General features: G+C 54.3%; 1 protein-coding gene across 1 annotated transcript in view; it reads right to left on the reverse strand.

Annotated features, from left to right (window-relative positions):
* The window catches only part of ATP8B3 (ATPase phospholipid transporting 8B3), a gene marked incomplete at both ends in the record, with an annotated part of 31,065 nt that extends 12,572 nt beyond the window's left edge, over nucleotides 1–18,493 (reverse strand). Inside the window, 14 exons of the mRNA XM_084221338.1 lie at nucleotides 210–398; nucleotides 1,023–1,109; nucleotides 3,828–4,036; nucleotides 4,736–4,929; nucleotides 5,471–5,559; nucleotides 6,024–6,287; nucleotides 7,431–7,513; nucleotides 8,309–8,379; nucleotides 8,470–8,542; nucleotides 9,072–9,133; nucleotides 9,539–9,637; nucleotides 11,227–11,340; nucleotides 13,450–13,541; nucleotides 18,448–18,493. Coding sequence (XP_084077464.1) covers nucleotides 210–398; nucleotides 1,023–1,109; nucleotides 3,828–4,036; nucleotides 4,736–4,929; nucleotides 5,471–5,559; nucleotides 6,024–6,287; nucleotides 7,431–7,513; nucleotides 8,309–8,379; nucleotides 8,470–8,542; nucleotides 9,072–9,133; nucleotides 9,539–9,637; nucleotides 11,227–11,340; nucleotides 13,450–13,541; nucleotides 18,448–18,493 — 1,672 coding nt within the window. The remainder of the gene's footprint in view (nucleotides 1–209; nucleotides 399–1,022; nucleotides 1,110–3,827; nucleotides 4,037–4,735; nucleotides 4,930–5,470; nucleotides 5,560–6,023; nucleotides 6,288–7,430; nucleotides 7,514–8,308; nucleotides 8,380–8,469; nucleotides 8,543–9,071; nucleotides 9,134–9,538; nucleotides 9,638–11,226; nucleotides 11,341–13,449; nucleotides 13,542–18,447) is intronic.
* Between the last annotated feature and the right edge of the window lie 8,371 nt (nucleotides 18,494–26,864).

Consider the following 26,864-nt stretch of genomic DNA (forward strand, 5'->3'; position numbering starts at 1 on the left):
CCTCACACACTCCTCCGAGCCCTGGATTTACTTCCTCTCTCTTAGCTGCTCAAACCCTTCTCGGCTGCCTTGACCGAGGTGAGCAAATCCACGGGGATGAGCAGGGATGACCCTTAGGAGCCAGCTGTGGCCACCTGCAGCCATGCCAGTGCCATCCCCTGCGGGCTGAGCGCAGAAGGGACCTGGACAGCCCAGCCCACCCCACTCACCCAGGACAGACATCCTCTTGCGGTCACTGTTGAAGTCCAGCATGGCCAGCAGCTCGTAGGTCCTGGTCCTGCCCAGCTCCCTGATGGTGATGGAGTCCTGAGTCCGGGCCAGGAAGACGTAGCCCAAGTTCCTGGCTGCCAACACCAGCGCCTCCTCGTCTGGGGAGGCTGCCTGGTAAACCAGCTGGTCTGCAGGAGGGGAGGAGGAGGATGACACACAGAGACTCCAGAAAACCCCACTGGGACAGCTGCAGTGCCCCAAACTTGCCCAGCTGTGACACCCTGAGCCTGAGCTGCCAGGCTGGGGAAACCCAGTTCTGCTTGTGTCACCTGGAGAGGGACTGGGGACAAGGCCTGGAGGGACAGGACACAGGGAATGGCTGCCAGTGGCAGAGGGCAGGGCTGGATGGGATCTTGGGCAGGAATTGTTCCCTGGCAGGGTGGGCAGGCCCTGGCACAGGGTGCCCAGAGCAGCTGTGGCTGCCCCTGGATCCCTGGCAGTGCCCAAGGCCAGGCTGGACAGGGCTGGGAGCACCTGGGACAGTGGGAGGTGTCCCTGCCATGGCAGGGGTGGAAATGGACAAGTTTTGAGGTCCCTCCCAACCCAAACCATTCTGGGATTCTATCATCCCAGACAGGATTATCCCCCTTGTGCTTCTGTTCCCACCCATGAGCTCTAAAACTCCCCCAAACACAAATCCATGACCCAGTGGCAGAGCCACCCACGGGCTCTCCCAGCCCACAGCCGAGCTTTGCTGGGCTCTGCCAAACCCCACCACGGCCCCAGAGCCCCGAGGGGCAGCTCAAACCCACCGCCCCTGTCCTCCACCATGACGGTGTGGCAGAGGGCCAGCAGCCTCAGGAACTCCCTCAGCACCGGGTCCTTGTCCCTCTGGGCGGCTTCCAGCAGCGCCACATCGCAAACAGCCGACTGCTGCTCCCCAGGGTGCTCCCAGCTCAGCCCCGAGCCCTGCAGGAGGCACAGGCAGGATGCAGGAACCCAGTGGGACTGAGCACAGGGCTCTGTGTCCCCAGAGCACCAGGATGTGACACAGAGGCACTCTGAGGTGTCCTTCTGCCTTAGGTTGGAAATGGGGATGTGTGCTCTGTTCCTATCTGTGGAGCAGTTATCTCTGTCCATGGGGCAGTTTTCTTTATCTCTCCCACAGCCAATCCTCCCTCCAGGAGATCTCCTCTGTCCATGGCCACTGAGTGTCCCTGCAGGGCTGATCAAATTCCACCATCCCATGGGGAGATGCTCTGCCCAGGGCAGGAGCCAAGCATTCCTACCTGGATACAATCTGAGATTTCACACATTCCTACCTGGATACAATCTGCCTGGAACAGCACAGCAGCCTTTGCCCCCTGCATTCCCAGAGGAGCAGCTTTCTCCTGCCCTGCATTCCCAGAGGGAGAGCAGGCCCATCTCCAGCAGCCCTGGAGCTGCAGAGGAAAACTCCCCCCTTGTGCAGGATCCTGCTGCAGCAGAACCACAGCTGGCACTGCAGGAGGGCTGAGCCCCCCTGGGATGGGGCTGTGCCCCCGCCCTGACACACAGGAGGGCAGGGACTGCTCTGACCCTGACAGTGGTTTGTGGTTTTGTTTGTACTATTGCATTTGTATTTTTAATTTTCCTAGTAAAGAGCTGTTATTCCTGCTCCCATATCTTTGCCTGAGAGCCCCTTTATTTCAAAATTATAATAATTCAGAGGGAGGGGGTTTAGATTTTCCATTTCAGGGGAGGCTCCTGCCTTCCTTAGCACACACCTGGCTGTTCAAACCCAGACACCTTCTAAGGTGTCCTTCCCCTCCCTGACAGTGTGACATCCCCAGGGCACAGACCAGGGGCTGAGCCCAGCTCTGCACTGCCCACACCAAGGGGGTGAGTGTAAAACAGCTGGGAGTGAAAAAACCCTAAAAATCAGAACTGCATCCTTTTATAGTCCCAATTTCCCTGTCTTGAATGACAAATTCATCAGACCCCTCTGAGAGCCTGGACCCTGTTGGGAGCCAGCTGAGCTCCTCAGCACCAGGCTGTCCCTGTGGCAGCCAGCACCAGGCACCAGTGGCACCAGTGGCACCAGTGGCACCAGTGCCAGCCCCATGGCACGTGGCTGGGGGGTTTACTCACCTGTGGTTGTTTGTTCTCATGGCCTGTGCCTGAACCTGCCAAAATAAAAATAATCCCATTAATAGAGGGCTGGCAGGGGGTTGGAGCAGCTTCTCCAGAGGGGCTCCTGCTGGCCAAAAGAAGAATAAAAAGGCACCAGTAAAAAGTTCAGCATTTGCTCAGTGTCAGACTCCACTGAGACATCCAGGCCTCGCTTTTCTGGCTTTTTGTTCACATTTTCACCATGATTTTAATGTTGAAAATTCAGGTCTACTTTCAGCTGCATTTCCTGGGAGATTCTGCATTTGGCCAAAACCTGCTGGGATGAGGGGGATGCTGCTCCACAGGGGTGGGATGTGCTACACCAGGCAGAGAAAATTTGGTTTATTCCTGCCTAAAAGCTTTGCCAGGGTTTTTTGGCTTTCCTTTTTGCTTTTATCACTGTCCATTTGTCTCAAGCACATGATACTTGTCTCAGGAAAACAGGGCTTCATGCTAAAGCTGGGGCCTGCCCTGCTCATTAAATGTCACTAATTAGGCATCATGATGGCTCCCAAAGTAAGCCAAGAGCTGGACTAAGTACAGCAATGGGAAGAGGAAGGACTTGGCAATTTTCAAGGCTTTATGGGGAAAACTGAGCAGAATCATTAAAAATAATGAGTTTTTAAATGTACAAAAAAAGTTAAAAAACCCCAAAAAAACCCAAACAGACAAATAAAATTTAAAAAAAAAGCAAAGAGCAATTACATATATTCACTGTAACTGAACAGTTTAAGGACAATGATAATTTTATAATAAAACAAAAAAAAAAACTTCCACAAATACAAAAAAATGTAATCTACAACCTTAAAAAAAACCTTAATAAATATAAAAATAAAATACACAAACAATAAATAAAAAATAATGAACTTATGAGCAAAAAATACCTTAAATTAATAAAAAGTTATATTAATAAAATTATAAAATTTATAATATAAAAATATAATTATATAAAATAAACCAAAACTAGAATTAAAAATAAACAAGATTAACTAAAAGTTAAGTAAACTAAAACTAAATTAAAAACTAACTAAAATGAAAAATTTTAATAAAAACCTATATATAAACATACAAGAAACACCCATTAAACAAAAATATCCACAATACAATAAAATTAACTAAATATAATAAATTAAGAAAACCAAAATTTTCCTACTAAAGAACTGTTATTCCTGTTCCCATATCTTTGCCTGAGCCCCCCTTAATTTCAAAATTATAACAATTCAGAGGGGGGGGGGTTTGCATTTTCCATTTCAGGGGAGGCTCCTGCCTTCCTTAGCACACACCTGGCTGTTCAAACCCAGACAATAATAAATGCTGCACCTGCAAAGCCCCAAAAACAGGGGGGGATGAGGACAAGGAGAATTCCTGCCAACACCAATCCCCCTGTCCCAGCCACTCAGGAGGGGTGGAAAGAACCAGCTCCAGGTTCATCTGGGCCCCTACAAACCCATCCCAGCCCCAGGTACCATAGATGGTCCCGTTGACACAGCATTTCTTGAAGCGCATGATGTTCTGGGTCAGGGTGCCCGTCTTGTCCGAGAAGATGTACTGGATCTGGCCCAGCTGGTCGCTGAGGCTGGTGCTCCTGGCCTCAGCTGGGATGTCCTTGGCACCATAATACATCTCCAGATCCCAGTTAATGAAACAGCTGTTCACCAGGTAGATGAATTCAAACCTAGGGAGTGCAGGAGGAGAAAACAGGGCGAAGGAGGTGGTGTTCCTCCCAGCCCAGGGTGCTGGGGACCTGAGACAGGAAGGAAAGGCAGTGGGACAGACATCCCCACCGTGATCCTGCTGCTCTGGGGTGGGGAGGGCAGAGGGTTCTCATCACCCACTGGGTCCCTTCTGGAATTCTGGCTCTTGCTGACCAAATTCACAGATCTGGAGGTTCAGTGAAGGGCTTTTTCCAACATAAATTCTGATTGCTGGCTGCACAGAGCAGCTGTGCTCTTCTCCTCCCCCACCTTGTTGCTGTCCAGAGGGAGCCCAGGAATATCTCAGATCCTGCATCCAGGGAGCTGCACCTTCCTCAGAGCCATCCTCAGCCTGCCCACAATTCTCAATATCCCATCCATCCCTGCCCTCTGGCAGTGGAAGCCATTCCCTGGGTCCTGTCCCTCCATCCCTCATCAGGGATGCCCAGGGCTCCCATCCCTGTTCTGCATTTGCCCTGGGAAGATCTCAAAGCACACCCTTGGTGTTTGCAGGACACACACCCCATCCACTCTTCCCCTCTCTCAGCTAAGGGAGCACCTGGGAATGACCTGGGCCACACCTGGACCTTCATTTTGGGCCCTGACCCCCGTTCCAGGTGAGGCTGAGGGCAGGGGGTGGGCGCTGGGCTCCAGTCCCCACCAAGCTCCGTGGTCCTTACGTTATGTACATGGACATGGGGATGATGATGCTCAGGAGGATGGTGAAGCCCCAGAAGTTGAGGAAGGCCTGGTGGGCAGGGCTGGTGTGCTGGTAGAGGGCAGCCAGGTAGCTGTGCTTCTCCTGGAACGTCCTGGCCCAGAACCCCGAGGCCACAGCGAGGCCCAGGGACGTCACCAACAGCAGCAGGAAGATCTGGGGTGGGAAACCAGCAAGAGAAGGTCCCAAGATGAGAAAGCCCAAGGATCACAAGAGCCCACCAGAATCTTCTCTAGAAGGTTCCAGGGAGAGCTCAGAGCCCCTGCAGGGCCTGGAGGGGCTCCAGGAGAGCTGGAGACGGACTGGGGACAAGGATGGAGGGACAGGACACAGGGAATGGCTGCCAGTGCCAGAGGGCAGGGCTGGATGGGATCTTGGGCAGGAATTGTTCCCTGGCAGGGTGGGCAGGCCCTGGCACAGGGTGCCCAGAGCAGCTGTGGAGTGTCCAAGGCCAGGTTGGATGGAGCTTGGAGTAACCTGAAGGTGTCCCTGCCATGGCAGGGGTGGCACTGGATGGGCTTTGAGGTCCCTCCCAACCCAAACCATTCTGGGATTCTCTGAACCTGTTAAACTCAAGATATTTTGGGGCAAATATTGCAAGATGAAGAAAAGCAGCACCATCCAAGCAAGAGGCCTCTCATGAGGAGCCCTGTGAGCCACTCCAGGAGCAGGGCAGAGCTGTTGGCCCCACACCCACCACGATCACCAGCCGGTCCATCAGGCGGTCCAGCTTGGTTTTCTTCCTCTTGATCTTCCCAGAGTTCCTCATGATTTTGGAATCAAACCCTGGGCAGGAAACATTTCCAAAGTAAAAATGCAAGTCCCCAGAGGGTTCACCTGCAGGTCAGTGAGGCTGCTTCCCTCCGTGATGACACCTGCCCTCCCCTGAGGAGACCCTCCCTCCATCAGTGTCCGTGGAGCTGAGGTTGCAGGCTCCAAAACGTGATGCTTACATCCAAAATGTGATCTCACCCTGCCCTCTCCCCACAGCTCCCCACGGCCTGAGCTGGGTGGGCTGGATCTGGGATGAGTGGAAGTGTCCAAGGCCAGGCTGGACAGGGCTGGGAGCAGCCTGGGACAGTGGGAGGTGTCCCTGCCATGCAGGGGTGGCACTGGATGGGCTCTGAGGTCCCTCCCAACCCAAACCACTCTGGAATTCTCTGAACACGTTAAACCCAAGACATTTTGGACCAAATACTGCTGCAGCTGGGGGATAACCCGGGATGAGGAGAGGCTTGGTACCACCTCACCTCCCACCGGGACGCACCGCGGCAGCTCCTCCGCCTTGAGCCAGCCGGTGCTGGGATGGCTCAAAGCCCCGCGCTGCCGCCGGGCAGGGACACAGGGACACTCGCCTGCGTAGAGCACCAAGCCGTAGCAGAGGGCGGTGTTGCGGACGCGGCAGCCCCGCAGCAGGATCCGGTCTCCATCCAGGGCGTGGCGGCGGCCCCGCCAGCGCAGGGTGCCCGTGAAGGTGTGCATGCGGCTGTTGGGCTCCTCGCACGTCACCCGCCCTGGCACACGCAAGGTCAGGGGGCATGGAAAACCCACCTTCCCCCCCAGCCCCATGAGTCCCCCCAGAGAGGGGGGCTGGGATGTGAGAAATTGATTTATAATGGTAAAAATATAGGTTATTAGGGGTAAAATACACTAGTACACTTGGGAAAGTGTATATGTGTGTATATATCCTATATATACACATATATATGTGTGTATATATAGGATATATATAGGATATATATAGTGTGTGTATATATATATATATGTATGTATGTATGTGTATATATATATATATGTGTATCTATAGGAGATTTTTTTTTCAGCTAACAGGCTGAAAAAGTTATAAAGTATTATAAAATAAAAAATTATAAAAATGGAACGGTAAAAAATTTATTAATCTAAAAATTGTTAATGAATTCAACACAATAATTTAAATAATTTAATTTAATTTAATGATTTGAAATTATTTTAATAATTTAATAAATTAATGATGGAATTAATAATGTAAAAATGAAAATTAAAAATATAAAATGAAAAATTATAAAAATGCATGAATTTTTTTTCTAAATTTATAAACTATTCTAACCAAGAAATAGGTTGGCTTCTGGTGGAATGGCATTGGGGTTTACATCTCTTATGTCTCACCCTTCACCGAGACTGAAAATGGAATAAAATCTTTTCAAAAACCTCTTGGTTACCCCCTTCTCTGTAAGAAGCTGAGAATAACCCAACACTCAGGGCCTCCTGGGGAGATCCAGGGTTTGTCAGGGCATCTCTAGGTGGGATTTGGACGGCTCAGATTAAGGCTCAGGGAGGTGCTGGGAGGTTGGGCAGTGCAGGAACCTCACTGGGCAAGGTACAAACACAACCCCCTTCACCCCCAAGGCCTGGGAGAGCGGAGTTCTGCTCCCTGTGCAGGAGCAGCAGGGGCTGGGCTCAGGTTTGGGCACCAAGAGCTTGGTTCCAGTGGGAAAATCAATCCCCAGGGTGGGGGGAAGGTGCCCAACCCTGCTGGATCCATCACAGAAGTGATGGGAAGCGCCTCCCCACGAGGCCTTTGGCTGCCTCTTGCTGGACTGATGGGGAGCAGAGAATTCCCAAGGTGAGTCCGCCCCATCCCAGTGGGATTGGCCACGTCCTCCCCCAGCCAGACTCACCATCAAAGGCAGCCATGCTCTCCTCGCTCTGCAGCTCCTGGTGGGTGACCAGAAGGGCCTGTCTGAACTTCAGGTTGGTTTCCCTGGGAGCAGGAGCCAGGGAAAGGAAAATAAACAACCCTGAGGGGTGACAGAGCTGGCCATCCCCCTGTCAGTTCTGTTTTGGTGAACAGCTTTTAGCTTTATATTAAAGATAAATATTGGATATATAGGAGATATATACAGAGATATATCTATGTGTATATATATATCCTATATCCTTTATCTATCCTATATCTATCTATCTATCTATCTATCTATCTCTCCTATATCCTATATATAGATATCCTATATCAAGCCTATACATATATATATCCTCTATATATATGGCCTATATCCATCCTATATAGATATATATATATCCTGTATATAGGATATAGGATTTATACTGGGATCCTTTCACAGGCTGCTGAGGACAAACCAATCCTATTCCAGCTGGAGACTCAAGGACAATCCCTCCAAACTTCAGGCCCAAAGCACAAACAACGTGAGAAGAGGAGGGTGGGCAAGCAAGCGAGGAGGATGAAACTTCATCATTTGAAGTTGTTAATTGGACAGTTAACTCCTCTATGCAAATGGACTAAAACTTGTAAAAATGTGAGATCTGGTGACCAAGCCCTTCTTGCTTCCATCTTGGAGCCATCTGGGCAGAGCCACGACTGAGGCTGTGGCACTGCCAGGGTGTGGCCTTGGAAGGCTCTGCAATAAACATCCACTCTGTTCCTCTGAACTGTGCCCAGCCCCTGATCCAGCTCCTCAAGGCGTCACCCCCAGGGCCAGAGGGGTCCCTGTCCCTGTCCCTGTCCCTGTCCCTGTCCCTGTCCCTGTCCCGTCCTCACCCATCGATGTCAGCAGTCTCCACGTAGCACAGGCTGCTGGGCTCGGAGCTGCGCAGCAGGAGCAGGTCAGCCTTGAGGAGCAGAAAAGGAGGAGAGAGCAGCTGGATGAGCCCCTGGTCACTGCTGTCCCCAGGGCACAGCCAGCTCTGGCCACCCCTCACCGGGACGACGCTGTCCTTGCGCAGCCGCACGATGTCCCCGACGCAGATGTCGCGCCACTCCCGCCAGCAGAACCTGTGGGGACGTCCAGGGGACAGCTCTGTGTCCCTGCAGAGCGGTGCCACTGGGGGCTGGGGGTGCTTCAGCCTGTGCCTGCCCTGAATTCCTGCAGGATTTGGGTCCCCAGGTTCTTGTGCCACCTCCAGAGGGCTGAGCACCAAGGGTGGCACAGGAGCCGTGTGTCACATCCATGTCCCTGTCCCCACAGGTGACAGGAGCTCTCAGCACCATGAGCACAGCTGGGAAAAGCCCATCTTTCCCTGGAGCAGTGCTGGGCAGGGACACAGCTCCATGGGTTGGATGTGAGGAGGAATTCTGTGGCCAAGGAAAGCCTCCCCCAGCACATCTCAGCCAACTGGGGCATTTTTAAACCTGCTGCCCACGCCTGGAGCATCACCAATCCCACAGGAGGAGCTGGGGCACGGTTTGGGAGGTGATGGGAGGTTGCAGAGCCTGGGGCAGACCCACCAAGCCCCTCCTCAGCTGTGGGAACACAGGTGTTGTGGGTATGGCAAACACAGGCAGAGCCCCCAGAGCCCCTCACCTCCTGCCAGCCAGGATCTCACAGGGCCTGCTGTTGATGCTCCTGTCGCTGCGGTGACGGCCCTGCACAGGACAGACAGACAGACCAAGGGATGGCAATGGGCAATGCCAGGCTGTGCTGTCCCATCAAAACACCCCCCTGATGCCACCACCACCCTCCTCACCCCAGAGCTGTGGGAAGGTTTGTTCTGATGAATAAAGAGGCTGAATTCCCCCCAGGTGTTCCTGGGACCCACCTGGCACTCCAGCCCGTGGCCAGGGTATTAAAGGTGACAGGAATGAGGGTTTGGACCCCAAGGGAAGCAGCCAGGGTGTGACATGTTTCCCAAGGGAAAAAATCCCACATGTGGATGTGATGGAGGAGGGGATCCCTCAGGACTGAGGGGTGGCAGCAGCCCCTGAGCCCCTCAGCCCAGGTGACAGCCAAGGGCCCCTCCCTGCCCGTGTCCCCAGGGCCACCACACTCACAATGTCATCGATGAGGTCCCGCAGCCCCCGGATGACGAGGAGGCAGCTCAGGGGGAACAGCAGAGTGTACCAGGGCAGCGTGGAGATGGCAGGGAAAGTCTGGAGAAGGAGGATTTTACAGCACTGACACAGCTCCTGTCCCACCCTGGGGCACTTGAGGTGACTGAGTGACTCCCTGGTTGGCAGGAACCCCTCTCAGGATCACCAAATCAACATCTCTGCTACAGAAACCTCCTTTGCTGGGTTTTCACCTCTTTTTGAGGTATGAAATGCACCAGGGTCTCTGACTTTGGAGGGATGAATTTTTGTTTTGGTGTGGTCAATCTGAGCTTCACCTCCATGTGAACCAAACCCATTTTAGAGAATTGAGGAAAGATTTGAGTTGGGAGGGATCCCAAAGCTCATCCAGTGCCACCCCTACCATGGCAGGGACACCTCCCACTGCCCCAGGCTGCTCCCAGCCCTGCCCAGCCTGGCCTTGGGCACTGCCAGGGATCCAGGGGCAGCCCCAGCTGCTCTGGGCACCCTGTGCCAGGGCCTGCCCACCCTGCCAGGGAACAATTCCTGCCCAAGATCCCATCCAGCCCTGCCCTCTGGCACTGGCAGCCATTCCCTGTGTCCTGTCCCTCCAGGCCTTGTCCCCAGTCCCTCTCCAGCTCTCCTGGAGCCCCTTCAGGCCCTGCCAGGGGCTCTGAGGTGTCCCTGTGTCCTTCTCTTGTCCAGGTGAGCAGCCCCAGCTGTGCCAGCCTGGCTCCAGAGCAGAGGGGCTCCAGGGTTAGAAATTAAGCTAAGACACAGAGGGGAAAGGAGAAAAAGAAAGAGAAGAAAACTGAAAGAAGAAATCAAAAATTTGGAGGAGAGAAATAAAACCAGCAGAGGGGCTCCCAGCTGGAGGTCTGGAGCATCCCCACGGCCTCCTCTGGCCTGGCTCCAGCAGCTCCACGTCCTCCTGAAGCTGGGAGGCTTTAATTTAAATTAACCACACTGAACATGGATTAAACCCCTCAGAAAGTTCCTACAACACCCTGAACACCACAGGAAAGCTCCTGGGGAACGTTTCAGCCCAGATTCCCTGCCCTGAGCTGCAGAGAGCCCTGCATGGGCAGAGCCCTGGCACACACCTGTTGTGTTGTGATTTCAGGGTTCACCCCAGAACCTCGGCTCCCTCCCCTGATGATTCCCCCCCAGGTGTGTCAGTCCCCTCTCCTTTCCCCTCCCAGCACTGTCTGTCAGTCCTGCCATTCCAGAAGGGCATCCAGTGATTGGCAGGTTCAAAGGATGCCCTCTACCCCCGGGGGCTCTGGGCCATCCAGGTGTCCTTTGTCCCTTGAGCCCTCCCCTCCTGTCCCTGGCTGGTGGCTCCTGCCCCTTCCCTGCCCTCTCCCGGGGTTAAAGGAGCAGCAGCCACGGGCTCAGGAGTTCTGCTGGAGCTGCTGTGGGTTCAGAGGCTGTGTGGGTTTGGATCCAGAGCTTTATTCTGGCCCAGTGCCCCCGGGGGTAGAGGGCATCCTTTGAACCTGCCAATCACTCTGTGCCCTTCTGGAATGGCAGGACTGACAGACAGTGCTGGGAGGGGAAAGGAGAGGGGACTGACACACCTGGGGGGAATCATCAGGGGATTCTGGGGGTTCTGGGGTGAACCCTGAACCCCCAGCCGGCCTTGGTGACGTCCCAGTCGCTGTGCCCACCTGCAGCAGGATGACGAACACGAAGTAGACGTTGGCCATGCGGTGGAACTGCTCGAAGAGGTTGAGGGGCAGGAAGGTGAGCAGGTTGTACTTGGCTGTGCGGATGGCATTGCCCTGCCACAGGGGCACAGAAATCAGGGACCTGCTCTGCAAATGCCAGAACATTCTGCTGCTCTTGGGACTTCCCACAGCACAAGGGATGGCTTCAAAAATTATCAAAGCCATAAGGGAAAATGTTGATTTCTAAAATCATCATCATCATCATCATCATCATCATCATCATCATCATCATCATCATCAATAATTTATATTTCTACATCTTCATTATTAATAATTTTATTTATTATTTACTAATATTGTTCTTAATTTTTATATTTTACTATATAACTTACTATATATTATATTGAATATAGATCCATTTTATTATTTACTATTTAATTTATTATTAATATATATTCTAGGTATTAAAAGATTTTAAAATATTTTACTACTATTATACATTTTATATTATTAATAATAATTTTTAATATATTGTTTTGTTTTAATAGTATTTTTATTTTAACAATATTATAAATATATTATATATTATATATATAATATAATCATATATTATATATAATATAATAATTATATTTATTATATTATGTTATGTTATGTTATGTTATGTTATGTTATGTTATGTTATGTTATATTATATTATATTATATTATATTATATTATATTATATTATATTATATTATATTATATTATATTATATTATATTATATTATATTATATTATATTATATTATATTATATTATATTATATTATATTATATTATATTATTTTCAAAGTATTTTCATTTGAATAGCATTGTGTATATTTATCATGATTTTTTATTATTATTTCATCTATTTTTTAATATATTAATTTCTTTTTATTTTAATAGTATTATAGATATTTATTATTAATTTCTATCATTATTTTTATATATTTTTACTCCATTATTTTTATATATTCTTTTCAATTTTAATAATTTTAATTTTATAATATATTATTTTAATTTTTTTTTCCCTCACACAGAGCACCACTAATGCTGAGTTTTTATTTTCTTTTTCTGTTTTGGTTAGGGTTGGGATTGAAAGTGTTTGAGATGGTAGTTTGTGTTCAGATTTAGATGTTTGTTATTTTTAATCTATATTATAATTTTGCAAGCTGTGAGTTTTATAGTATTTTACTAACAAGCTATAAAAAGGCTTTTCACTTATTTTTATAAGGTCTTTAAAGGAAAAACGATTTAATGAGGAAATGACGATTAAATTATTTTTATTTTTAACTTAATAACTAATTACTTATGTCTTGTAACGTGGACTATTTTGTTTAATTACAAAATATGACTTAAACTTATGAAGTAGAAGATAAAGAAGGTGAAGAAGAAAGTCTGAGCTTTGCTTTAAAACTTTAATTTTGTTTTATATATATATTACTATAATTTAAAACTTTAAACTTTAAGTTTTCTACTATTAATTAAACTACACACTTATACTCTTAATTTTATTATTTAACTTTGTACGTTTTTTTAAGGCTTTAGGTTAAATGTAGTGGTTTTTGGGGGGTTAATGTTTGTGAGCACAGAAAGTTTAAAATTTTCAGCATTTAGGGTCCTGACAGGGAAACAGAAATCAGATGCAAAGCTGCATAAAATTCAGAATATTCTGAGCTGGGTCCCTTCCAGCTCAGAATATTCTGTGATTCTGACTCTGAGCTAAAGCCCAGCTCACTGACCTCGATGTTATTTAGCTAAAAAAATGTTTAAAATAAAATAATAAAATATTTTATATTCTATATAAATGTTATATAATATTTTTATATTATACTATTTTATACATTATCAGGGAAGGGAAGGGAAGGGAAGGGAAGGGAAGGGAAGGGAAGGGAAGGGAAGGGAAGGGAAGGGAAGGGAAGGGAAGGGAAGGGAAGGGAAGGGAAGGGAAGGGAAGGGAAGGGAAGGGAAGGGAAGGGAAGGGAAGGGAAGGGAAGGGAAGGGAAGGGAAGGGAAGGGAAGGGAAGGGAAGGGAAGGGAAGGGAAGGGAAGGGAAGGGAAGGGAAGGGAAGGGAAGGGAAGGGAAGGGAAGGGAAGGGAAGGGAAGGGAAGGGAAGGGAAGGGAAGGGAAGGGAAGGGAAGGGAAGGGAAGGGAAGGGAAGGGAAGGGAAGGGAAGGGAAGGAGGGCCAGCCTGGCTCACCGAGTATTTCCTCTTGCTCAGGCAGAAGGCAAATTTCTTCCTGGCCTGTCTGTGGTAGCTGTGGTCGTTGGCTCTCACCTCCCAGGTGAAATCTGGAAGAGCGAGGGGACAGTCCCCAGTTCCCCTGGGCATGTCCCCATCCCCCAGGGCACAGGGACCAGGGGTGGCACTGCTGGGGTGGCTTCCCAGGGAGCTGCAGGCACAGCTGGGTCTCAGGGTCAGGGCACAGAACATTCCAGAGCTGCAGGGGGGCTGCCCATGCCTCCCCCCGAGGCTCAGGCCCTGCAGGGTGAGCCCCCAGCCTTTGGGGTTCTGCTCATTCCTCTCCCAGCTGTTTTTGCCATCCCTCCAGGCAGGGAAGATCCCAGCCCTGCCCCTGCTCACCCCAGATCTTCTTCCCCATCCCACAGCCGTGTCCCACGCTCAGCTTCCTCATAACCCATCTGAAACCCCAAAAATCCCCAAAGCACACCCTTGTCACACTGACCTGGCAGCTGCTCCTTCCCACGAGGGCAGCCTGTGCCTGGGTCCTGCTCAGCCATGCTGGCACCACTGCAGGCCCTGGGGACAAGGACAACCAGAGCCCTTTGGAACACTGAGCAAGGACAGCGGGATCCCACTGGATGCTCCAGCTCCCCCAGGCTCCAGGGCAGGGCACCTGTGGGAGGGACATCGTCCCATCAGCCTCTGCCCATCCCAGCTCCCTGTGTCAGCTCCAAGACATTTTTGCCCTCGGGGAAGCTGCAGGAAATCGCTGGAGTCCCTGGGGAGGAACTGGAGCTCTCCCTGTCCTGCCAGCCCAGCTCAGCTGCCAGTGCTGGGGGAGCAGCCACCTCCATCAATGACAAATTTCCCTCATGCTTGGTGGCCCTGTGACCTTCCTGCAGGGATGGTGGGGAAGATTAATTAATGTTTGTGAAGAGCTTTGTGATCCTCACATGAAAGGAGGCAGTGAGGGATAAAGCATTATTTACCTTATTATTAAATAATCCCACCAGAAGTCAGCCCCTGCCATTATTTCTTATCTCACTGCTTTGATCACTTTTTTCCTTCTTTTACCCCAAGTATCAACTTCCCTCTTGCTCCTGTGGGTATTGCTGGGCATCCATCCCCATTCCAGGTCAGAGGGACCCAAACACCGAGAGCACCTCAGCCCCTGCAGCCAAGAGCTCACCCAGATCCACAAAATCCTTCTTTACCACCCAGGGCTTGGTGCTGTCCCTGTCCTGGGGTCCTAAATGAGCTCAGCACACACAGCCCCAGAATGGTCTGGGTTGGGAGAGACCTTAAAGCCCATCCCATCCCATCCCATCCCATCCCATCCCATCCCATCCCATCCCATCCCATCCCATCCCATCCCATCCCATCCCTGCCAGGGGACACCTTCCACCATCCCAGGGTGCTCCAAACCCTGCCCAGCCTGGCCTGGGACACTGCCAGGGGTCCAGGGACAGCCCCAAAGGAAGGGGAGGGAAGGAAGGGAAGGGAGGGAAGGGAGGGAAGGGAGGGAGGGAGGGAGGGAGGAAGGAAGGGAGGAAGGGAGGGAGGGAGGGAGGGAGGGAGGAAGGGAGGAAGGAAGGGAGGAAGGAAGGGAGGGAGGAAGGGAGGGAGGAAGGGAGGGAGGAAGGGAGGGAGGAAGGGAGGGAGGAAGGAAGGAAGGAAGGAAGGAAGGGAGGGAGGGAGGGAGGGAGGGAGGGAGGGAGGGAGGGAGGGAGGGAGGGAGGAAGGAAGGAAGGAAGGAAGGAAGGAAGGAAGGAAGGAAGGAAGGAAGGAAGGAAGGAAGGAAGGAAGGAAGGAAGGAAGGAAGGAAGGAAGGAAGGAAGGAAGGAAGGAAGGAAGGAAGGAAGGAAGGAAGGAAGGAAGGAAGGAAGGAAGGAAGGAAGGAAGGAAGGAAGGAAGGAAGGAAGGAAGGAAGGAAGGAAGGAAGGAAGGAAGGAAGGAAGGAAGGAAGGAAGGAAGGAAGGAAGGAAGGAAGGAAGGAAGGAAGGAAGGAAGGAAGGAAGGAAGGAAGGAAGGAAGGAAGGAAGGAAGGAAGGAAGGAAGGAAGGAAGGAAGGAAGGAAGGAAGGAAGGAAGGAAGGAAGGAAGGAAGGAAGGAAGGAAGGAAGGAAGGAAGGAAGGAAGGAAGGAAGGAAGGAAGGAAGGAAGGAAGGAAGGAAGGAAGGAAGGAAGGAAGGAAGGAAGGAAGGAAGGAAGGAAGGAAGGAAGGAAGGAAGGAAGGAAGGAAGGAAGGAAGGAAGGAAGGAAGGAAGGAAGGAAGGAAGGAAGGAAGGAAGGAAGGAAGGAAGGAAGGAAGGATGGATGGATCCCTGGAGGAGTGAGATCTCTTCCACACAGAAATCCCACCGAAGCCCCTCAGTGCCCAGACTGGCTGTGAGCACTGAGTTTAGGCAAAATAAGATTTGACACAGAGCAAAGGCAATCTCCTCCTTCCTCCCTGCTGTGCCCCACTCGTGTCCTTGTCCCAGGCTGGACAGACAGGGCTGGATCTGATCCCACAGGGACAAAGGCAGGACAAAAAAGCCCTCACAGCTCTCCATGTGACTCCTCAACACAACAATTCCACAGAAATAATGTGGCAGAACTCTCCAAAAGGCCACGGGCAAAGTGTGGGAAATTTGGACATAAACCAAAATATTGCCCAGAGTCTGTGGAAAATGCGACAGCAGCGAATCACTGCCCAAGGTGGAGAAAAGGGAGGCACTTTGCAGATCAGTGCTATTCCAAATATGACACAGCTGGAAATCTTTTACTGTGAAAAGTGTTTCACAGCAAGGGAAACCACTGTGTAAAGATACCGGTGTTAGTGAGGATTCAAGTGCCCAAAATGTCTCTGAAGACAGAACATTTGGGGAGCTTTAATCAGATCCTATCTGCAGGGTCATCAGCTGATTCCCCAACGATTCAGAGTTGTGGGGATTGCTGGTAGTGAGCTGGTAACATCTCTTATTTCTGTTTTCTATAGGTAACATTGATAAATAGTGACTGTTGTTAATATTACATAAATCTTTAAAAAATACCACCTTAACCCCTGCAAACACTGCTAATATATTGATTGTATAATGTGAATTCACTGATTTTTGTGATAAGAATTATTTACAAGGCATTGTTACAGTGTTTACAGTTGGCTTTCATGTTTTACAATCTCTGGGTACAAAGGAGGGACAGCAAAGCCCTCCCTGCCCTGCTCCTGGCAAACATACTGCACTGTCTCCTCCTGCCAGAGGGATATGGGGGATCCCCTCAGGGACCATGAACAGGCTGAGGGATGCTGGCCCAGAGGAGGCAGCTTCTCCACAGGGGAAATCCTACAGGAGACAAGACAGACCTCAGGGAATGGGGGAAACTGAGGCAGCTGCTCACAAACCCTGATCCCATCCCTGCAGTGCCCAAGGCCAGGCTGGACAGGGCTGGGAGCAGCCTGGGACAGTGGGAGGTGTCCCTGCCATGGCAGGGGTGGCACTGGGTGGGCTCTGAGGTCCAACCCAACCCAGCCAGGGGTGGCCTGACCCAGGATGAGCCCTGAGCCTCAGCCAAGCTCCTGCTGGAGAGGTCCAGGTTCAGGCTGGGAAGTCCAGAGTCAGGATTGCAAAGGGGACAAAGGCTGAGGTGAGACACAGCCCATCCATCGGGACAAGACAGCTCCAAGGCCCAGGAGCGTGGCCAAGCTGCAGCCAGGCTCACCCTGGGGGTCAGAACTGAGCCCTGGCTGAGCTTCCCCAGCCCAGGGCAATGGGTGGGGGGTCCCAGGGGCTGTGTGTGCCCTCAGGGCTCTGATCAGAGGCTCAAAGCATCCCCTGCCCTCACTCCAGGACACCGATGTTTAGGGTGAGGCTGAGAGTGAGAATTGCCAAGGTGTTTTCCTGGGCTGTGCTTCCAGACCAGCCTGCCCTGAGTTCCACGCTGGAATTCCTGGGTTTATTTGGTCCCCTCAGGATCAGGATCAGGCCTGAAGCTGCTGATCCATCATGTCCCCACCGTGCCTGGCATCTCTGAGCCCCTTTGAGCCTGGTCAGGATCACCAGGATGCCCAACCAGGCTCCACTCAGCAGCTCAAAGCATCCCTGTGCCCCAAACGGTGCCAAACAAAAGCACAGCTTGTTCAGCACCTGCAGCTGGCACAGACAGGGCACTCCACGGGGCTGAGCACACTGCAAAGGCAGCCAGGGGTGCTGCCTCTTGCCAGGGCCTGGAGCAGGGGAAAAGGGGAAAAAAAAGGTGAATCAAAGCACTGGAAAAATATTTTCAAGCAGGTATCCAAGAAATCTCAGTTCCAAGAAAGCTCTTGACAAACGTCACTCATCAGCTCAGTAATTAGAGATAAAAACTGCACTTTGGAGAGGCAGGAACAGGCTGGAATTGGTGCCAGGGCTCCCTGCCAGCCCCAGCCACCCCAGGGGACAGCCTGGACAGCCAAACCCTGCTCTGGCCCCAGCCCGGGGCTCCCTGGGGGGCAGGGAGGGCTGGAGATGGCCAAAGGCACAGGACAACCTGTGAGCACTGCCCCACACCTGGGGACACCCTGTGAGCACTGCCCCACACCTGGGGACAACCTGTGAGCACTGCCCCACACTGGGGACATCCTGTGAGCACTGCCCCACACCTGGGGACATCCTGTGAGCACTGCCCCACATCTGAGACATCCTGTGAGCACTGCCCCACACCTGGGGACATCCTGTGAGCACTGCCCCACAGCTCAGGACAACCTGTGAGCACTGCCCCACACCTGGGGACATCCTGTGAGCACTGCCCCACAGCTGGGGACAACCTGTGAGCACTGCCCCACACCTGGGGACATCCTGTGAGCACTGCCCCACACCTGGGGACATCCTGTGAGCGCTGCCCCACAGCTCAGGACATCCTGTGAGCACTGCCCCACACCTGGGGACATCCTGTGAGCACTGCCCCACACCTGGGGACATCCTGTGAGCGCTGCCCCACAGCTCAGCGAGCCCAGCAGGGCGTTCTTACCCCCGGGGATGTTCCCCCAAATCCCCACCTGGGATGGAGCCGCCGTTCTGCCCGGCCCGCTGGGACTGTCCCATTCCCGGATTGTCCTTAAAGCATCCCCGCGGTGCTGCCGGGGGCTCAGAAGCCCCAAACCAGAACTTTCTCACCCCAAAAGTGCCGCTCCGAGCTCCCGGAGGTTGGCACGGCTGAGCAGGAGCCGGGTTTAAGGAGGGCCGGGCACGGCGCCACCGGGGTTTGGCCCGGGCTGGTGAAACCCGCTCAGATTTATGTCCCTGCCTGCTCCGAGCGCTGCCACGGGAATTCTGTGGGGGTTTTGTTCCTGAAATCCCCGGCTCAGCGCCGAGCTCCGGCTCCGTGCGGGAGCGGTGTGAGAGCGCCCGGCTCGGGCAGCGCCCGCAGCCGGCGGCTCCCGGTGCCCTCTGTGCCCTCCGGCCCCTTCCCACGCCAAAAACGGCGGGGACAGCGCCAGCCCGACCTTCGGTGCCTTCCCGGGGCTGGCACACGGCCCCGTACCCCCTCCCGGGGTGCTGCTGTCGTTTCCCTGAGCGCAGTGTCCCAGCCAGAGCCACCCCGGGGATGTCCCCACGGCCAGCCCCGCTCCGGCATCGCCCCCGGCCCGCCCAGTGTCACCCACCACGACAGGCGACAGTGACAGGCCCCGGACGGGCAGAGCGGGGGGTGGCTGTCACCTCCCGGCCCCGGCACGCCGGAAACGCCCCCGCGCTCGGCCGGGCGATCATTAAAGCCTCTGCGGGGTTATTTCCCAGGACGTGCCCGAGCCGTGAGTTTCCCTCCTCTCGCCCTGTTTTCCAGCCGCTCGGATGCGCTTTGGGTGCGAAGGCGGCTCCGCCGTCCCCAAACGCCGCTCCGTGCCCTGGCACCCCGCTCCTCCCGGGGAGAGACGCGGCTCCCCCGCCTCCCCAGGGACCTGCCAGCCGCGTGTCCCCCTGTCACCGTGCCACGCTCCCCTCGGGGTCCCCGTACCTGCCCCGGTGCCCGGGCACAGCCCCGGGCAGCGCCGCGCTCCTGCCGCTCCGCCGCCCGCGGGACGGGACTGCTGCCACCCGCGCTGCCACCGCGCTGCCACCCGCCCTGCCCCATGGGGACAGCCCATGCCACACCTCCGGGGCCCTGCCCGCCTCCCTCCTGCCCCTCCTGCCCTCCCCTGCCCGGCTTCATTGTCCCGGTCAGACCGAGCCGAGCTGCCGCTCCCGCGGGGCTGTCCGGGCTCCGGGACACGGTGACACCGCCCGCCTGTCCCTGTCACCGTCCCAGCGGAGGGACAGACGGACCCGGGGCGGGAGGGCACGGGGCAGGTTTGGGCAGCGCCGGGGCTGGGCTGGTGTCCCCACTGGACTGGCCGGTGTCACTGGTGTCGCCGGTCCCCCCCCGAGCCCCCGGTGTGGCAGCAGCTCGGGGGGCTGGGCCGTGCCTTGGGCACCGAGGAAGGCGAGGAGGGAGGAGGCGACAGCGAGGAAGAGGAGGCCGAAGGTGCAAAGGAGCCACTCCGGGCAGTGCCAGCACCGGGACTGCGAGCCCAGCTGGGGACAGAGGCCACCTCGTTAGTGACGGCAGCTAATGAGGCCGGAGCCCGGTGTCCGCCCCGCTTCATCCTGCACACCCGCAGTGGTCCCTCCATCGCCGTCATTACGTTAATTACTGCCTGCAATTAACCGCAGGGACCCGGAGGCGATCACCCAGCGCCAGCCCCGCAGCCTATAAAGCATTTACTGCACAGCCGGGAGCGGGTCCTGCTCTGTCCCTGTGTCCCCATGGCCCCATTCGTGTCCCCGTGTCCCTGTGCATGTCCCCTCATCCATGTACAACCTTGTACACGAACTTTGCAATGTCAAAAATAACAGTCCTAAACAAAACAACAACAACCCTCCTGAACTTTTAACTGAAAAATTGAGTAAAAACTTAAAAATCCCAACTCCAAACAAAAAAACTGTTATACAAAATGTCTTACACCATTACTGATCAAAGTCCCTTAAAGCAAAATAACAGCACCTCACAAAGAGCTATCACACAACAAAATAACAACCCCCAATGCCGAGCATGCACAGCACCACAAACTCCATTTTATACCCATCAAAACTCCCAACCTCCCACTACAACACCCCCCTGACCACTTCTGTTATCACAAAGAGAAAGAAATACAAAAAGTTCTATACAGAAACACCAACAAAAAACCAAATCTACAGAAAACAACTCATCCCTGTCCCCGTGTCCCCATATTTGCTTTCACATCTCCCTGTTCCCACACATATCCCCATGTCCCCATACATGTCCCCATTCATGTCCCCATGTCCACACATGTGTCCTCATGTCATCATAGATCTCCTGATATCTCCATGTGTCCCATGTCCCCATACACATCCCAATGTCTCCACACATGTCCCCATGTCTTCATACATGTCCCAATGTCCCCTCATGTGTCCCTGTGTCCCCACACATGATGTCTCTATACATGTCCCCATGTCCCCACTTGTGTCCCCATGTCCCTGTACCTCTCTCCACGTTGCCCTGTGTGCCCCATGTTCCCCCTGAGGGTGACAGTGGCAGACTCTGACCTGCACTGGGGACAGATTCGGGCACTGAGGTCGGGCACAGATTCCCATCCTGAGGTCGCTCCTCAGCTCCCGACAAAAGGAGAAACGTCCCAGGCTGTGCCCTGGGGGCTCTGCTGAGCCAAAGGACCGAGCTGAGCTGATGTCGATTGTCCCACAGGGCTGGTGACGGTGACACAGGCCTGAAACAAGGGTGGCTAGCTTCCTTCCTTCCTTCCTTCCTTCCTTCCTTCCTTCCTTCCTTCCTTCCTTCCTTCCTTCCTTCCTTCCTTCCTTCCTTCCTTCCTTCCTTCCTTCCTTCCTTCCTTCCTTCCTTCCTTCCTTCCTTCCTTCCTTCCTTCCTTCCTTCCTTCCTTCCTTCCTTCCTTCCTTCCTTCCTTCCTTCCTTCCGCCCTCCCGCCCTCTCTCTCCTGGAGCAGCCCCCCCAAGGAATTTCGGGGTCTCAGCCTTCACCTGCCATGTCCCACTCGCTGTCCCCTCCCCTTCGGTGGCACCGGCACTCCAGTGACCCCTGAGCCCCAAACCTCGCCGTGCCCCGAGGGTTTCGCTCCCTCTCGCCCTTCCCGGAGCATCGGGGAGGATGGATCCCTCTGGAGGAAGGACAGGGACTTCCACACCCCACTGCGGTGTCCCCGCAGGCCACCCGGGGGGGGCTTTGGGCACCCGGGAACGAGAACGGCCGGGGTCACCCTGGCAACAGAGGCCAGTGACGGTGACATTTTCCCAATCAATCGCCCTCTGCAATTAGCGGACACCCCCCCGCCCTGCCAGGGTAATTAAGTGAGCGCCGGGAGGCCGGGGCAGAGAGTGTGTCTGGGGCGCTGCGGGGGCTGTCCTGGTGTGTCCCCTCCCAGGCACCGCGGGGTTTGTCCCCATGTGTCCCCTCCCAGGCACCGCGGGGTTTGTCCCCGTGTGTCCCCTCTCCGGGAGCTGTCCCCTGGCAGCCCCTGCGCTCCCAGGAAAGGGTTAAACCTCCGAGCCAGGTTTTTCCTCCTCCTCCAGCACCAAGCGGCTCCAGGTGCCCCGTTCCGAGCGGCCGAGCAGCTACAAAGCCCCGTTGGTTCGGAAATACTAATACTAATAAATACTAATACTAATAAATACTAATACTAATAAATACTAATACTAATAAATACTAATGCTAATACAAATACTAATAATTTAGGAGCGTTTCCCTGCGGGCCAGGGGCTGTTTCCCAGCCTGAGGGCAGCCCCAGGAGCATCCCCCAACCCCCAGCCGCCGCCTCCTGGGCTCCCATTCGTGTCCCGGACTGCCCGAAGGTGGTGCCCGGAGCGAGCGATGCCCGCAGCACCCAAACACTTCCCTCACTCCCCTCCCAAAGCCTGCACCACAGCGGCTGCTGCCCTCCTTCCTGCTCCTTCCACCCTCCTCTTCCTCTTCCTCTGTCCCCAGCCACCCCGCAGCCACCCCAGGCCAGGGGACAGCTCTAGGGAGGGGACAGGACTGGGGTCTTGCCCACCACCAGCCCCTGCTCCCCAGCGTGACCGGTTCACCTCTCCCTGCTGGCTGGAGGCTGCAGAAGGACCCCGGTCCCTGAGGTGACACAGGTGTCACTCAGCAACAGGGCCCCAGTGCCTGGGGAGCCCCCCAGCCCCCCTGCACCGCACCTTGGGGCACAGGGACACCCTGGTGGCACCGGGGGAGCCCAGGGCACAGCGGTGCCCGCCCTGCCCGGGCTCAGCACCACGGCCCAGGACCAGCCCTGCACCCAGACAAGGAGGTCTGGAGTGAGGAGAGAGCAGAGGCAGCAGGGGCTGCTCTGAGGTCCTTGTCCCCACCGGCTGTGGCAGAGGGACATCACTCTCTGATGTCACCTGTGAGGAGCTTTCCTGCCTGTAAGTCACGGGAGGGACTCACCCCTGCCTCGGCCCCGCACTCCCCGTGCTGGAGGGGCTTGAAAAAATGTGCTGAAAAGCTCCTTAAGGAGAGGATGGAGAGATGGTCACCCCTGGGCTGTGCCAGGTGGCTCAGGGGAGGGAGTGACACACAGACCCCTGTGCATGTCCCTTGCTGCAGGGAGATGCTACAGGAGAACTTTGGGAAGGACCTTGGGATGCTCGAACGTGTTCAGAGAGGGGCTGGGAGCACAAACCCTGAGAGAACCCCTGAGGGAGCTGGGGGAGCTCAGCCTGGAGCAAAGGAGGCTCAGGGGTGCCCTCATCGCTCTCACAGCTCCTGAAAGGTGCCTGTGCTCAGCTGGGGCTGGGCTCTGTCTGCAGCAGCACTGACACAACCAGAGCACACAGCCTCAGGCTGCACCAAGGGAAATTCAGGTTGGGTAGCAGGAAAAAGCTTTTTACAGAAAAGGTGTTAAAGTTGTGGAATGGCTGCCCGGGGAGGTGGTGCAGTCCCCATCCCTGGGTGTGTTTAACAAAGCCTGGATGTGGCACTGGGTGCCAGGGCTCACTTGGGGTGCTGGGGCTGGGCTGGACTCGATGATCTTGGAGGTCTCTTCCAACCCAGGGATTCTGTGGATTCTGTGATTCTTTTAATTCTGTGATTCTGTGATTCTGTGATTCTGTGAATTCTGTGATTCTGTGATTCTGTGGATTCTGGGATTCTGTGATTCTGTGATTCTGTGGATTCTGGGATTCTGTGGATTCTGGGATTCTTTTAATTCTGTGATTCTGTGATTCTGTGATTCTGTGAATTCTGTGATTCTGTGATTCTGTGATTCTGTGATTCTGTGTTTCTGTGAATTCTGTGATTCTGTGTTTCAGTGATTCTGTGTTTCTGTGATTCTGTGATTCTGTGAATTCTGTGATTCTGTGATTCTGTTGATTCTGTGATTCTGTGGTTCTGTGGTTCTGTGAATTCTGTGATTCTGTGGATTCTGTGGATTCTGTGATTCTGTGATTCTGTGGATTCTGTGAATTCTGTGGATTCTGTGATTCTGTGATTCTGTGATTCCAAGGCAGCTGCTGTTGCCCTGGAGCGCGGCAGGTGGGGCTGGGTGTGCTGAGTTCCTGCTCTCAGCGATTCAGGTTTGGGATGTCCTTGGGAAGGAAGGGGTGGGGGCAGGGGGCAGGGAAAGCCAGGCAGGGCCCTCCTTCAGGGCTGGGAGCCTCTGACAGGGCTCTCAGGGACCCCGTGGGGGACTGCAGCTCTCAGGACCAGAGCAGCAGCACCAGTTCGCTGGCAGAGCTCAGACTGGGGCCAGAGGTGATGGGTACATGGATACAGACACAGCGTGGAACCAGGGGCTGCCCCCCTGTGAGGGGGGCAAAGGGGGAGGATTCGTGACCCACCAGCACCTCTGAGCTCACCCCTCTCCTCTTGCTGGGGTGGAAATGGAGCCTTTTCCCCTTTTCCTTTCATCTCCTGGGTTCCAACTGGTCCCAGAGGGTTTTGGGAAGGGGAAGGAAGGGGGTTCTGGGGTTCTCTGCTCCTTTGCTTCCCCCAGTTCAGCTGCAGCATCCGAACACCAAGGTGGGGACAGGCAGTGCCAAGCCCTGGAGCCACGCTCAGGGCCAGAGGCAAAGCCACCCAAAAGGGACAAAGGTTTCAGAGAGCAAGAAAACCCCTTCTGCTGGTGATGCCCAACTCTGGCAGTGCCCTGGGAGACAAGATCTTCCAGGGAAAAACAGGAGGGACAGACCCCTGAGACAGATCCTGAGCTTTGGTGTCATCAAATCCCAGAGTGGTTTGGGTTCAGAGGGACCTCAAAGCCCATCCAGTGCCACCCCTGCCATGGCAGGGACACCTTCCACTGTCCCAGGCTGCTCCAAGCCCCCTCCAGCCTGGCTTTGTGTCCTCCTGTCCCTCCACGTGCCTGGGGCCGGGTGAGTGCTGCTCCCTTGGGATCACCCTCGCCCTGAAAGGTCCCTGTCACCCTCCGGGCTTCAAAAGAGCAAAAAAACAATTGCAAAAATCAAAAGAGCAAAAACATGCTTTTGTCACTGCAGGGGTTCCCTGATGTCACCCAGGCCATCAGGTGAGCTGCAAGGGGGGGAGCAAAGGGACTCTCGGGGATGGGGAGGTCCCTGTCAGAGCAGGCAGTGCCCCAAAGCCCGCGGAGGTGGCTGAGAAGGCGCCAGGCGTGACTTTCACAGCCCCGGGAGCACCGAGCCATCAGCGGCACGTTAAATAAAACACATTGCCTGTGAGGTCATCTAATGGCCCATTATTTCTTTATTTGAACTTTTTACCTTCACCTCTTCCTCCGTGCTGAATCAGCTCCTTGGCTTGGCACTTTCATTCCTGCCCCATTTGGGAGATTGATGCGGGCTGCGGGGGGAGCCTGGCAGGGCCCTGGGACGCCGATGGTGTAGAGTGGTTTTATGTTATAATGGTTTTGTCTTTGTATCTTTATTTTCCCCAAATGGTTTACCCCAGATTGTATCCCCTCCCTCTACCTGTGTAATCCCTCTCCTTTGCTGAGATCATCCCCAAATCCCCACCCTGGCTCTCTGTCAGTCACTCAGCATCCCATCCCCTCCATCTAGAACTTTCCGTCCAGGACATCGAGTGATCAGCCAGAGGCCAGGGGTCAGCCCCCCAAGTGTTATCAGGGGTCAGCCCCCCAAGTGTTATCAGGGATCAGCCCCCCAAGTGTTATCAGGGATCAGCCCCCCAAGTGTTATCAGGGGTCAGCCCCCCAAGTGTTATCAGGGGCAGCCCCCCAAGTGTTATCAGGGCTCAGCCCCCCAAGTGTTATCAGGGATCAGCCCCCCAAGTGTTATCCCACACTCTGTCCTAAATGTCCATTCCCAGTGCCCATCCCTTAGGGTCACTCACTGGTCAGTAAATGTTTTCTACTTTGGGTTTCCACCTCCCTTGAAATGGAACCTTGGCACCTCTCCCGGGGCTCTCAGCAGGAGCCCCCTGAGCTTGTGGGGGCTCCTGAAATAAACCTTGGATTAACCCCTGCTGAGAGTCGGCCCCTTCATCTTCTGCCCTTGTTCCAGCATCTCCTCTGCTGCGGGGGATCAGCCTGGCTGCCCTCTGTACCCCCAGGATCAGCCTGGCTGCCCTCTGCACCCCGGATCAGCCTGGCTGCCCTCTGCACCCCGGATCAGCCTGGCTGCCCTCTGCACCCGGGATCCCCCTGGCTGCCCTCTGTACCCCTGGGGATCAGCCTGGCTGCCCTCTGCACCCCAGGATCAGCCTGGCTGCCCTCTGCACCCCAGGTTCACCCTGGCTGCCCTCTGTACCCCCGGGATCAGCCTGGCTGCCCTCTGTACCCCCGGGATCAGCCTGGCTGCCCTCTGTACCCCCGGGATCAGCCTGGCTGCCCTCTGTACCCCATGGTCAGCCTGGCTGCCCTCTGTACCCCGGGGATCAGCCTGGCTGCCCTCTGTACCCCCGGGATCAGCCTGGCTGCCCTCTGTACCCCAGGATCAGCCTGGCTGCCCTCTGTACCCCTGGGGATGGGGATCACCCCGGCTGCCCTCTGCACCCCCGGGGCACAGCAGAGTGCTCCCCCTGCGCTGTTCACCGTGTCGGGGCTGGCCGGGGTGCCCTCGGTGGCACTCAGAGGGACCAGAACATGCCGGGGCACCGGGGGGAGCCTGGCAGGGCCGGGGATGCCGAGGCTCCGTCCCGGCCCCGGGATGAGGCACGAGGAGCCGGGATGTGCCCGGGCACCCCTCGGGGTCTGGGGTTTGCACAGAGCGAGGTCTGGCCACAACCCCGCTCCTCGTTCGGTCCAGGGCGTTGGGATGGGGTTCTGTCCAAAAGGAGTGGCACCGATTTTATCCCTTTTCCTCAGCTCATCCCGGCGGGAGGGATGTCCCGGAGGGGCAGGGAGCGGCGGGAGCTGGGGGTGGCGCTGGGGAAGGCTGGGCTGCGCTGCAGAGCCGCGCCGGGGGCATGAACAGACACAGAACCGGAGTACACAGCCTCAGGCTGCAC

This window comes from Fringilla coelebs, assembly GCF_963513975.1.
Source record: "Fringilla coelebs genome assembly, chromosome: 24".
NCBI lineage: Eukaryota > Metazoa > Chordata > Aves > Passeriformes > Fringillidae > Fringilla > Fringilla coelebs.